The sequence below is a fragment of the Ovis canadensis genome, chromosome X (genome assembly GCF_042477335.2).
Source record: "Ovis canadensis isolate MfBH-ARS-UI-01 breed Bighorn chromosome X, ARS-UI_OviCan_v2, whole genome shotgun sequence".
Taxonomy (NCBI): domain Eukaryota; kingdom Metazoa; phylum Chordata; class Mammalia; order Artiodactyla; family Bovidae; genus Ovis; species Ovis canadensis.
The window spans coordinates 116809957-116822600 of NC_091727.1; the positions used below are offsets into that span (position 1 = coordinate 116809957).

General features: G+C 50.6%; 1 protein-coding gene across 27 annotated transcripts in view; it reads left to right on the forward strand.

The window, feature by feature from the left end:
* Positions 1 to 12644, forward strand: part of SEPTIN6 (septin 6) — a 156022-nt gene that overhangs the window by 77617 nt on the left and 65761 nt on the right. For 7 of the 27 annotated variants that reach the window (XM_070290842.1, XM_070290852.1, XM_070290850.1 and 4 more), the window contains one exon: positions 2275 to 2377. The exons of 3 other annotated variants lie outside the window; for them this stretch is intronic. In XM_070290842.1, the coding sequence (XP_070146943.1) occupies positions 2348 to 2377 (30 nt within the window). In that variant the 5' untranslated portion in view covers positions 2275 to 2347. Of the gene's footprint in view, positions 1 to 1067; positions 1420 to 2274; positions 2378 to 8169; positions 8561 to 12644 lie in introns of those variants that run through there. 17 more of the 27 variants (XM_070290836.1, XM_070290853.1, XM_070290854.1 and 14 more) reach the window with 7 other exon arrangements.

Genomic DNA, 12644 nt, shown 5'->3' on the forward strand with positions numbered 1-12644 from the left:
TTGCTCGCCGACGCTGCGGGTATCAGCTCTCAGCTCTGCTTTCCAAATGTACAGCTCGGCTCCCGCCACCCACCAAACCGCAGATCCAGGTCAGAGTTAATGACCTCCAGCCCTTCCCCGCTCTCCACGCCCCAGCCTTTGCAGCGCAGACCTGTCTGCCGGCCAGACACCGGGTCTGCGAGCCGCCCGCCCCCACTGCTCCCCGCTCCGATCCGGTCCCGGCCCAGCCTTATGACTGTTCCGCAAATACCAGCCTGGTCCCGCACGTGTCGGAGACCCGAATCCAGGGCCTGGCGCTTCGCCCAGGCCCTGCCCCAGCGCCCTGGCGGGCCTCAGAGACGATAGTCACCCTGGTTCTCTGCCACCATCATCTGCCCTTCCGGCCAGCGCTGTCCGTCCACAGAGCTTCCTAGTTCTGTTCCCTGATTGTGCCAGGCTCTTCTCTTTCGGCCCCTCCCGGGTCTCCCGCACAATGGGCACCTCCAGAGCCTGGCTCTTCTGTCCCTACAGAGCCACCTCCGGAATGTGTCTCTTCCTTCTCCTGTACCCGCCGCCGCACCGCCCCCTCCCCCCGCCCGCCCCAGTCCAAACCCTCTGTCCGCCGGTTCAGAAAATGCTTAATTGGGCGCTTGGTGGATGCCAGGCCCCGAAGTAGGCTCTGGGAATGCATTTTGCGGAGTCGTTGTTCTCAAGGTTCACACGCACGTGAGGAGCTTCCGGAGACCGTGTGACACGCACTGTCCCGGCAGGTGGAATCGGGGCCAAGGGAGCGCCTCCTATGGCCACCCCAGTTTCTCTGCCTGCCCTTTTCCCCACGCGCGGGCCTCCGGGTCGGGTCTCTTCTCCCTCTCAGAGCTTCCCGTTTTTCTTTTTTCCTCCCTCCTTCCTCTCCACCGCAGGCGCTCCCGCCTCGGGCCAGCTCCCATACCGCATCCCGGCCCCCTCGCCGGCCGGGCTTCCCCCCAGGGATCTGTCTCCCCCCGCGGTCCCGGGTTCCACTCGAGGATCCAAGTCCCTCTCAGAGACCAGGGCGCCTGCCCTTTTAAGGAGTGGAGTAGCATGATCCCGCCCGCTCTGGCCTCGGACACGCCAGGGAGCTAGCAGGGTCCATGGCCAGGAGAAGGGTTGCGGGGCGTCAGGCCAAAGAGAGGGAGAGGTGCTGAGGGCAAGGGAGGGGACCCGCGGCGACGGAGGGCCGAGAGGAAAAGGAAAGCCGGCGGGCAGAGCCTCTGCCTTCGGAGGGTCTCCCTCTGCTCACTGAGGCCGCCTAACCTCGGGTTGACCCAAGGTTAAGGGGAAATCAGGGGGCGGGACAGAGCCCCTGGAGGCTGCTCGGGTTCCTCTGCGAAATCCCGAGCTGGGATTTCAGCCCCCGGCACCTCCTCTGAGAGTTGCCTGCGGTCCAGGCTCTACAGGGGGGTAAGTCGTCCGAGCCTCCGCTCACACGCCGATCGTCTAGGGCTCGGTGGGGAGAGGAGGCGCGGGACTCAACGGTGGTGAGCTCGGAAATGACAGCCCACAGCATCCGAGGCGTGGAAACCCCAGGGCAGAAGGGGCGCTTCATGTCAGGACCCGTGGCCTCGGAAACCGCATGTCACAGCTCAGTTGCGGGGCCCGCAGTACGGCTTCCCCCAACCGCCCGCCCCCTTTCTAAGCTCTGCTGGGAAGCGGCACCTGCCACAGCTCTCCCCCTCCTGGTCCCCCACCGGCCTCAGCAGCCCTCCCGGACCGGGGTGGGGGAGGTGTGGTGGAGCACCGAGACTCCAGCGGCGGCCGCTCCTCTTCAAGCACCCTGAGATTTCGGTGGGGAGAAAAAGGGGGTCCGGGATGCAGGGAGGAAGAAGAGGAGGACTGCAGGGGTCAGCAGCCGAGCGGTGCGCGGCAGGGGGGAGGGGCGGGGGCTCCCTTCCAGCCTCAGGGGTCTGGGGACTCGGGGATGTAAGGCGAGAGCAGGGGGGTGTGACAATTCAGCAGAGGTCGGGACGTACCACGGAGCCCAGTGGCGGGGGGGCGGGCAAAGGACTGGGTCACCGAGGGGAGCCCCCGTCTCCCTTCGCACAGGCCTACAACTGAGGTTGCAAGGAGAGCTGGAACCCTGCTCGCAGGAGAGGGAAGCGGCGCGTTAAATCCACCCCCACGCCGCACCCCACTTCCGAGGGGGTGGGCGATAGAGGAGAGGTCGGGGTTGGAGCAGCAGCGAAGGGGCCCCTCCCTTGCACCTCCCCCCGCCGGACTTGGTTGCGCCCAAAGTGTAACACTTTCTCTTTGTCGGAGGAGCTCCGCTGTTTCCTGTGCTCTAGCTCCCGTTGCGGCGGCGCCCGTGGCAGCCCTGGCGGACGCAGGAACGATGGCAGCGACCGATATAGCTCGCCAGGTGGTGAGTGCTGGGCTTGGGTGCCAGAGTCGGGGCCGGGAGCCTCGGAAGAGCCGAGGAGACCTGGCCGCCGTCACGGCCGCCGCAAAGAGGGGCAGTGGGCACCATCCAGGAGACCGGACGCGGCGGGACTTATGCTCCTAGAGTCAGCGACTCAGTCCCCCAGCCTTCCGTCCCCGAGAACCGTGGTGGCGGGCGGGTGGGGGAGGCGGGGGGACTGGTCCAGGCTGCAGGCCGGCGGCTGAACTTGCATTGCCCAAGAGCTGCAGCCGGCGCCGCCGCCGCCCTCGCTGCAGCTGCGGCCCCGCCGCTGGGGCGTTGCCGAATGAATGGCCGCACGAGCCGCCGGGCTCTTCGGTCCCCGGCACCCTGGCCTCCCTCGGGGGGCCAGGCCGCGCCCCAGCGCCCCGCCACGCGCCGGGACCCGGGCTTCCTCAGCCAGAGGGGCGTGAGACTGGGGTGAGCCTGGGGCAGGAGGCGGCGAGTGGTGAGGGGGGCGGGGAGGTGACTGGCTGGGGTAGGGTTTTTCCATATGCATTACATATGTGACTGCGTCTGTGTGTGTGTGTGTGTGTGTGTGTGTGTGTGTGTGTGTGTGTGTGTATCACTGTGCGTGTGAGTGCGTGCGCGCGCACTCGTGCCTCCCCGGGCGGACCACGCCGGTGCCCGGCTTGTCTGTGATCCTTGATGCGTCCGCCTGTTTCTGGGAGTGTACTCAGCTCCCTGGTGCGTGTCCCTGGGTCCGGTTGCTTCTCTCCCCGTCTGCTTGTGCTTTGTGCCTCTGGGTCTCATTTGTGCGTCTGTGTGGGCTGCAGTCCGCTGGCCTGTAGACGGCTGGCTAGCTGCGTATTTTGGCGTGTTTCTGACACCTGACCCGGGTTTTGCGGGACCCTGGGGGTGGGGGGATCTGTCTCCAGTGCGAGTTCGGTGTGACTGGGCTTGTGTGCCAAAACCTGTGGCGCTGCCTTCTTGTCATGGGACTCAGGAAAATAAGTGTGACGCTTGCAAAAGCGATGCCGTCTCTCTCTTTTTGTTGGCAGCCGACTCTGGAAAAAAAAAAAATTCTTCGTTTAACGAACTGAAGTTTTCCAGCCTGGGATGTGCAGAGAAATTATACTGAAGTGACCTGAGGCTCCATGTTTGTTTTTTTAGACCAGAAGTTTCGTTGCAAAGGGAGGGGAATGTTTCCGCTTGAGGGAACAACCTGGCCTTTCTATTCCTCCCTGAGTGTCTGGGATTTCTAAGAAGCCCACAGTTACTAGCGCCCTGAAGTGAGGAAGGAGACTGAAGTAGAGCTAGGTCACATCCCATGACAGTAAATATCCATACTACTTGATGAAAATTTCTGAAACACACACACACAGGGTTTTTAAATCTTGTGTCATGCTTATTTAGGGAAATAGTCCATGCAATGCAATTCTAGTGCAAATATATATATATAGCCTCTAGGTATTTGGTGTAATTGAAATTGATTTGTTTTCAAAATCTGAATTCAGAATCTGGTAGTATTTTTTCTACAGGACACTGCTAAATTTATTCCACCGTCTTGTTCCTGTTTGGAAGGGCAAGGTGATTTCTTTGGATCCTCCCCTACTGCCCTGCAAGACCCCAGCCTGGAGTTCTTTAGGCATTCAGGATGTGGGAGGACCAGGAGTACTTGGGAGACCATGCTCTGTGATAATGGCGTTTGAGAGAATGCTTTTCTCCCCAGGATTGGCACTCTAATATGTATTGCATTAGTGTTTTGAGGGCTCCCTCAGTGCCTTTCTGCTCCTCTATTTTAGCGATGGCATGCCTTAAGGAGAAGATTTAGTCCCCTAGATTACACTTGCTCCATCCTTAGTGACCAAGAAGGATGCTAATGAATTTGCACTGACCTGCCCATACTCTCTCACCAGTTCCTCTAGCCTGAATCAGGGTTGCAGGGCAGATGTAGCAAAGGGGAACCTTCCAGAAGGTTGTGTTTCACCTGGGGCTACCCAGAGATCCCCTTTGTTTTAAAAATGGAGGGGGTTGGTTTAGGGCCACTTGGATTGCTCTGCTTGGTTCCAGTTTGCTCTGGGTGGCCTTACCCTACTCTACAATGAAGAACAAAATTGTATGCCAGATCCTGAAGCTGAAAGAGCAGTCAGAGCCCTTGAGACCTTGTTATTGTGATAAATGGGTTGCTGGGAAAACTGACGTCACTCTCCAGGCCCCCCACCTCCCCCAGTCAGTGAAGCTCTTGTTTCTGTGTCATTTGTCTCTCTGCTTGCCTTTGTGTCTGTAAGAAGTTGTAATTCACCAGAGGAAGATGCAATTAACTTGGAAGACCTTGGACGTCTCGTTGCTGATTGTTTCTTTCAGCAAAGGCATATTCGGGCTTTGGGAAAAGAAGACTAGAGTCTAAACCTAAGTGTGCCTAGCCTAGGAGTTCTTTTTAATGAGCTCTGAGATACGGTGCCATGCAAGTAGTGCTCCGGTGTGTGTGAGGGATGGGCTGGCCTCTCCAGAGTCAGTTGAGGGTCACTCTGGCTTGTAAGATAACATCATTAGTGACAAAAACAGACCTTAGAGTTCCTGGGTAGGACCCTTATTTGTGCACACATGCAACTTGAAAGCTCAGCTTTTGTGTCCATAACACAATCCCACCCTATTTGAATGAACACCATAAAGATTCTTTGTGACAAAACTGTTTCTTTATTGTGTCCACAGGGTTTATTTGATTGACTAGTAAGTGTCGAGCACTATGGCTAGCCCTGGTTAAGGATACTAAAAAAAGTAATAGATGTACTTCCTGGCTTTTACACTTATTCTAGTCTAGTTGGAGAGACTAATTGTGTACATGGGGAAATAATTAGAGAACTACAGAAGATTCTTGGGATGTTCCCATCTCCAGCCCCTGCCTGTGATGTGGCTTGGGCTACTATTAATATATACTCTAATGGGACTTCCCTGGTGGTCCAGTGGGTAACACTTTGTCTTCTGATGCAGGGGATGTGGGTTTGATCCCTGGTTGGGGAGCTAAGATCCCGCCTGCCTCTCGGCCAAAAAAACAAAACATAAAAAAGAAAAACCCAGAAGCAATATTGTAACAAAGTCAATAAAGACTTTAAGAAAATGGTTACATAACAAACCCTTAAAAAATATATGTTTATATATGGTCTAGTGGTTTTCCGTACTTTCCATTTAAGTCTGAATAAAGTCGGGAAAACCACTAGACTATATATATATATGTGTGTATATAAACACACAAATATATTTTAAGGGTTTATTTTTGTTTTTATGTAGACCATTTTCTTAAAGTCTTTATTGACTTTAGTCCATCTAGTCAAAGCTATGGGTTTTCCAGTAGTCATGTATGGATGTGCAAGTTGGACCATAAAGAAAGCTGAGCACTGAAGAATTGATGCTTTTGAACTGTGGCATTGGAGAAGACTCTTGAGAGTCCCATGGATGGCAAGGAGATGCAACCAGTCAATCGTAAAGGAAATCAGTCCTGAATATTCATTGGAAGGACTGATGCTGAAGCTGAAACTCCAATATTTTAGCCGCCTGATGTGAAGAACTGACACATTGGAAAAGACCGTGATGCTAGGAAAGATGAAGGCAGGAGAAAGGGATGACAGAGGATGAGATGGTTGGATGGCATCACCAACTTAATGGATATGAGTCTGAGCAAGCTAGGAAGGCATGGTATGGGCACCAGAGGCCACAGCTGCTGGCTCTTGCACTGAGTTGTTTCTTTCAGTGTTGCTTTTTAGGGTCCAGCCTATAAGTGCTGGCCCATAGAAAGTAGGACTTACTGATTCTGATTTGAACCAATCCCACGGTGTGGACAATGATACTTTCCTTCAGGGGCAGCCAGATAATGGTCTTTCTCCCTAAAGAAAGAGCTTGCCTGGCCTAATGCTGCCAGGGTACCACCTACAGGTGGCTGCACTCTGGTTTTGCTATCAAATGACACTTAACCTTGATTCCCATTGCAGTGCCCTGCCTCAGCCATCTCCACCACCTCCAACTAAAAGTCATATTCTGCCCCAAGCAGGGAGAGGAAAACTGTAACATAAACCCATTATCTCCGCAAATACAGCATATGCAAATACAGCACTGAAGAAAACTTGCATGCCCCCAAATAGTCAAATTTCACGAATCTAAGTCGAGGGTCTGTGGATGATCATGGTACTATTTTCCAACTTTTCTGTGTGCTTGAGACTTTGCAAAGTTAAAAGTTGTAGGGCAATGGCAATGTCCGTCCTCCTCCTCACAAATGCCACATGGCCCCTACCCTCGGGGAGTTTACAATCTAGTAGTGGAGGCAGACACAATTAACTATGATTATCCCTGTGATGTGCTGCAGAGGAGAGCTACTGCCTGCTAGGATAATTCATTACAAGGGGACCTGATCCAGCCCTGGCCAGGGTTGGGGGGGCAGTGGTGGTGGGTGATAGGAAAGGCTTGCTGAGGACTTTAACCAGCAGAAGGATAGGTGTGAAGATGGGGGAGAACTCACTTCTGCTCTCAGGCTGGGAACATTTCCTTTGTTAATTCACACACTTTTATTTTCATTCATTCCTTCTGCATGTGTTTATTGGGCACCGACTGCCAGGCTCTGTGCCAGGTGCTGGGAATATAGTGGTGGGCAAGGCCCACACGACGGCCCTCTCAGAGCTTCCAGATGAGAGGCCAGAATAAGCCCTCTTCATATCCTAAAACCCGGAAATGTGAGTGTCAGCGGCATTCTTATTACAAAACTGCATTACAACCGAGCAATTTGCCTGTATAGTATAATGAGATTTTGATCTGCAGTCTTGTGCACAGCATTTACTTTGTAGAGTCTCTGCTGTAAATTTTCTATTAATTGCTGGCTTTGTTACCCAGCCCAGCCCCTCCCTTTGTGTGCTGTAAGGGAGCGAACCCATTGCATTAGCCTGAGCAAAACTAATTAGGAATCTAAGTCCCCTGGGAAAAGGTATTCCAGAACGAAATGGGACTGATTTCTGGACTTTCCTGGGTTTCTGGATTATCAGAGCCGTGGTTTCATATTAGTATGAACAACTCAGGAGTGCTTTTCAGTCACGTGTACGTTAAAACCACATTCGAGAAAGAACCAGCAAGAAAAGAAAGAAAAAGAATACCATGGATGAGTGTAACATGTGTCTTTCAACGATCTCAAAATGCTTCCATCTGTATGATTTCATTTTCCCCAACAGCTTCCTGGACGAGTATTATTGTTCTTTTCATTTTATGGGTTCAGGGAGACCAAACGACTTAGTCCAAAGTGTTATTGCTGGTCAGTGGATGAAGCAATGAAACACCTACCAGATGATACAAATTCAGTTTTTAAAAAACCCTGGCCTTGTCATCATGATTCCAAGAAATAAAAATCCTGACATGTCCCTTCTTCCCCCTGTGTTCACTGCATCTCCCCCTCCCCCCAGCACACTTAATCATAGAGGTCGAGAAAGACTGTACTTGGGTGCTTGGGAGATGCTCTGATGTTAAAAAGAGATTCTCAGCTTAAACCCCAGATAGCACAGTCATGGCTATGTGTGGGCTTTCTTTCTTTCTTCTTTCCCATATTGCTTTAAATAAAAATCTTGGAGCCACCAGCCATGTAATGATGGATTATTTTAAGTAACAACTGGAGGGGGGGTGCAGGATGAATTAGAAACACAGACCCTTCCTCCTCGGTTTGGCAGGAGGAGGCTTCTGCTGCTGGGATTTGAAACCGTGGGTTTTCTCTGCTGCCTGCACAGAGGAAGGAGGCCACATGCTTGGGAGGGGGAGAAATAACGTTCCCGCTTCTGCAGTGTCTTCTCATTAGAGGCAGCCATCTGCTGAATTACGCAGCATGCTCTCCACTGGCCTCAGAGTCGGGTCATTCCTTCCACTCACATAAAGGAGACTGCGGGAAAGATTCGCGGGCCTTCTCAGGGACAGGACCCAGGGCTCAGGTTTCTCTGGCAAGGGCCTTCTCTGATCCCCGAGGAAAGCGCCGGGGTAGCAGGGGCCGAGCCTTGCTTTCACGGCCTTGATGAGGTGTGAGGTCGTGTTCGGTTTCCTTTTGCAGCAGAGGCCCCAGCTCTGAGCACTGGCGCTGAGGCAGGAACTGGGTTTTTTCAGATCCCCTTTAAATGAGACCAGATGGAGGCAGAGGCAAATTCAGGCTCCCCAGAGGACAGTTGGGCATTCATCCAGAGGCCTGTGAGTAAACCTTTTTTTTTTTTTTTTATTCTTTTTCTAACAGATTGGAGATAACAATGGCCAGAACACCTAGGAGACTCTGTTTAAATGGCCTGATTGGAAGTGAAGCTGTCTGGCTTTTGTGGGAAAGTTGACCCACCCTGGGCAGGGGTCACCCCTGGCCTGAGGTGGAGGAGATCTTTTACCTAGAATCTGGCTGGTTGGCTTCAGTAGCCCTGGAGCTCTTAGAGGCCAAACTGAGGCTCACGCCTTAGTCAGAAGAGAGGGAACTGGGAGCTGGAGGTGGGAGAGAAGAGGCAGAAGAGGGGCACCAGCCTTCATGAGCCTGTTCCACCACCCTTCTCCTCCTGACTAGCATCAGCCCCAAGCCCCGTGTCTTGGAATTCTAGCAGCAGAAAGAAATCTCTGTGCCACTTGAGTCAGCCTTTCCATTTGAGAGTGGCTGTCTGCTTGTCAGGGTCCCCTCACTGTTCTCTGCCTCGAAATCACTGTGTGACTGGGGACACGTCATTTCCTCCCCCCGAGTCTCTGTTTCCCCTTTTGTAGAATGAGGCGGTTGGATGAAGTGATCTTTAAGGGCGTTTCCAGCTCTAACGGTGTACGGTTCTTGTGTTTCCTAGTCCTCTGGCCTAATTTCTTTCAGGTCCTTGACTGCTTCTGCTTCCAAATGAGATGGCAGAATTTAAGTCCACCTTTTCCTTGCTTTGACTCCTTGAGCTGGGTGGAAAGACTGTTGTAGAGAAAGCAAGCCAGTGGTTTTTAGCTTAGCAGGGTCTCTGGAACTGGAGTGGAAAGCAGTGACCCTTCAGATATTGTCTGTCTATCCGTGTAGGTCTATATAGCTATTGTCTTCTTATAAAGGTACATGACAGCTGAATTTTTGTCCATTGAATCCCCTTTTAAATGCACTAGGAGAGCTAGCTATTTAATAGAATCCTGCTGTGCATCCTTTTACAGGAGGAAAAGCCACTCTGGAATTGATCCAGTGTATTAAGATTTGCCACAATTGGGCCTTCTGTCTCCATGGGGGCATGGTTTCCTGTGTGCTTCCCCAGGATCCCCTAACTTACTCCCCACTGAAAGGCACTGGGGCCCCCAAAGTGTGGTGCTGGCTTTTGCAGGCTTTATGTCTCATCCAAAAGCCCCCCAAATTTCTCTCTTCCAGTTAGGGCATTATTATTACTATCAGTTTCCTCAGCCCAGCTTAATCGGAGCCAGGGAAATCCTGATTTTCATGTGTTAGGCATACTGGAGTTTTTTACTTGTGCTTTTGTGCTTCTATGGCTAATAATGCAGGTTATTAACATGATTATCTCTTTCAGTTGTATCCAACTCTTTGCGACACTATGGACTGTAGCCCTCCAGGCTTCTCCATCCATGGGATTCTCCAAGTAAGAATAGTGGAATGGGTTGCCATGCCCTCCTCCAGGGAATCTTCCCGACCTAGGGATCGAACCTGCATCTCTTATGTCACTTGCTAGTGGTAAAGAACCCACCTGCCATGGACAGAGGAGCCTGGCAGGCCACAGTCCATAGGGTCATACAGAGTCAGACACGACTGAAGCAACTTAGCATGCACGCACTCTGCAACACTGGAGGCAGCAAATAGGGCTAGCATCCACCTGATTGCTTCATCAGGTTATGCGATTTGACTTTGCCACCTGTTTCACATGAATTTGTTGTTGCTGTTGTTGTTTTTGGCCTCACCAACTTTGTGCTTTGTGGGTTTTCTCTAGTTGCGGCGAGCAGTTACTCTCTAGTTGTGGTGACTTCTCATTGCGGTAGCTTCTCTTGAAGCCACAGGCTCTAGGATGCGTGGGCTCAGTAGTTGTGGCACACTGGCTGAGTTGCTCCGCAGCATGTGGGATCTTCCCAGAGCAGGGATTGAACTCATGTCCCCTGCATTGGGAGGCAGATACTGAACCACTGGACCACCAGGGAAGTCCCCATTATACTGTATAATAATAAGGCATAATGGGGCTTTCCTGATGGCTCAGCACTGAAGAATCCGCCTGCCGATGCAGGAAACTTGGGTTTGATCCTTGGGTTGGGAAGATTCCCTGGAGAAGGAAAAGGCAACCAACACCAGCACTCTTGCCTGGAAGACCCCATGGACAGAGGAGCTTGGCTGGCTACAGTCCATAGGGTCGCAAAGAGTCACACACGACTTAGCAACTAAACAACAACAATATATTATATAATAATAACAATAATATACTATATAATAATGTTTTATATATATATACACATATATATATAATGGGGCTTCCCACATGGTGCTAGTGGTAAAGAAACCGTTGGGAAAATCCCCTGGAGGAGGCCATGGCAACCCACTCCCGTATTCTTGCCTGGAGAATCCCCACGGAGGGAGGAACCTGGGGGGCTACAGTCCATAGAGTCACAGAGTTGGACACAACTGAAATGACTTAGTATGCATGCACCTATGTTATAATAAGGAAAATATGAGGTTTTATTGTATTATTGGTAAAATAAATATTTTATATACAATAAAGCTGCCTGAAAGCTGAATACTTAACTGAATTATCTGATTATCTGTATATAAAGCAACTTTTTCATTGTAACTAAATATTTTGCTAAACAAACGAAAAAAAGATTTTGCTAAACTATCTGAGGCTACTTTCCTGCCTAGGAAAATATCATCATAGATGCTTTTAAAAAATAACATTTTAATTCTGATTATAAAATTAAAATATGCCTACTGTAGAAAGTTTGGAAAACAGAGGAAAGCACCAACTGAATTGTCTGATTATCTGTACAGAAAGCAACTTTTTCTTTGTAACTAAAGATTTTGTTAAACTATCTGAGGCTACTTTCCTGCCTAGGAAAATATCATCATAGGTGCTTTTAAAAAATAACATTTTATTTCTGATTATAAAATTAAAATGTGCCTACTGTAGAAAGTTTGGAAAACAGAGGAAAGCACCAACTCTTATAGCCCCTCCAATCCCAAAGCGACCATTGTCACCATTTTGGTATATATTCTTACAAGCTTTTAAAAATGCATATATACTTATTTTCCCCATGATTGGGATGATCCTGTACATACAAGGTTTTGTTTTTTTCACCTAACAGTATTTGGTGATCATGTTCCTATGCTATTAAATATTCTTGGAATATGTTTTTTCAGTTCAGTTCAGTTCAGTTCAGTTGCTCAGTCGTGTCCAAGTCTTTATGACCCCATGAATCGAAGCACGCCAGGCCTCCCTGTCCATCACCAACTCCCGGAGTTCACTCAGACTCACGTCCATCAAGTCAGTGATGCCATCCAGCCATCTCATCCTCTGTTGTCCCCTTCTCCTCCTGCCCCCAATCCCTCCCAGCATCAGAGTCTTTTCCAATGAGTCAACTCTTCACATGAGGTGGCCAAAGTACTGGAGCTTCAGCTTTAGCATCATTCCTTACAAAGAACACCCAGGACTGATCTCCTTCAGAATGGACTGGTTGGATCTCCTTGCAGTCCAAGGGACTCTCAAGAATCTTCTCCAACACCACAGTTCAAAAGCATCAATTCTTCAGCGCTCAGCCTTCTTCACAGTCCAACTCTCACATCCGTACATGACCACTGGAAAAACTGTAGCCTTGACTATGAATATGTTCTTTACCATCCGCTTAATAGTCCATCATGCATCACTGAACTATTCATTGAGTTTGAACATCCTGAGATTTGCAGGGTCTCTCACAGGTCAATATTCAGAGCTGGGGATGGATGTAGAGAATGGGAAAGTGTGAGAAATCAGGCCCACCACGAAGTGACACATGAGGCTGCCAGAGAGAATCTGATTTCTGTGTTTCTGTCCTTTCCTAGCATCTCCGTGCCAAGGCCAGAGGAAGAAAGTCAAGGGCAAGCCCAGTTATCAGCCATCAGTTCCAAACTTTTTGTTTTGGCCTTATCCTTCAGAGTGACAGCTACTAACTTGGCCACTCCAGGTTTTTTTTATACCCCAGTTTGAAATGGAGACAGATGGACCCTCCTTTTCCTATGCCACAAAGGTTGGGGGGGGACAGGAGTGGCCCATTTGGGTGCTTCGGGACTCTTTATTTTCAGAATCACAGCAAGGGGAAA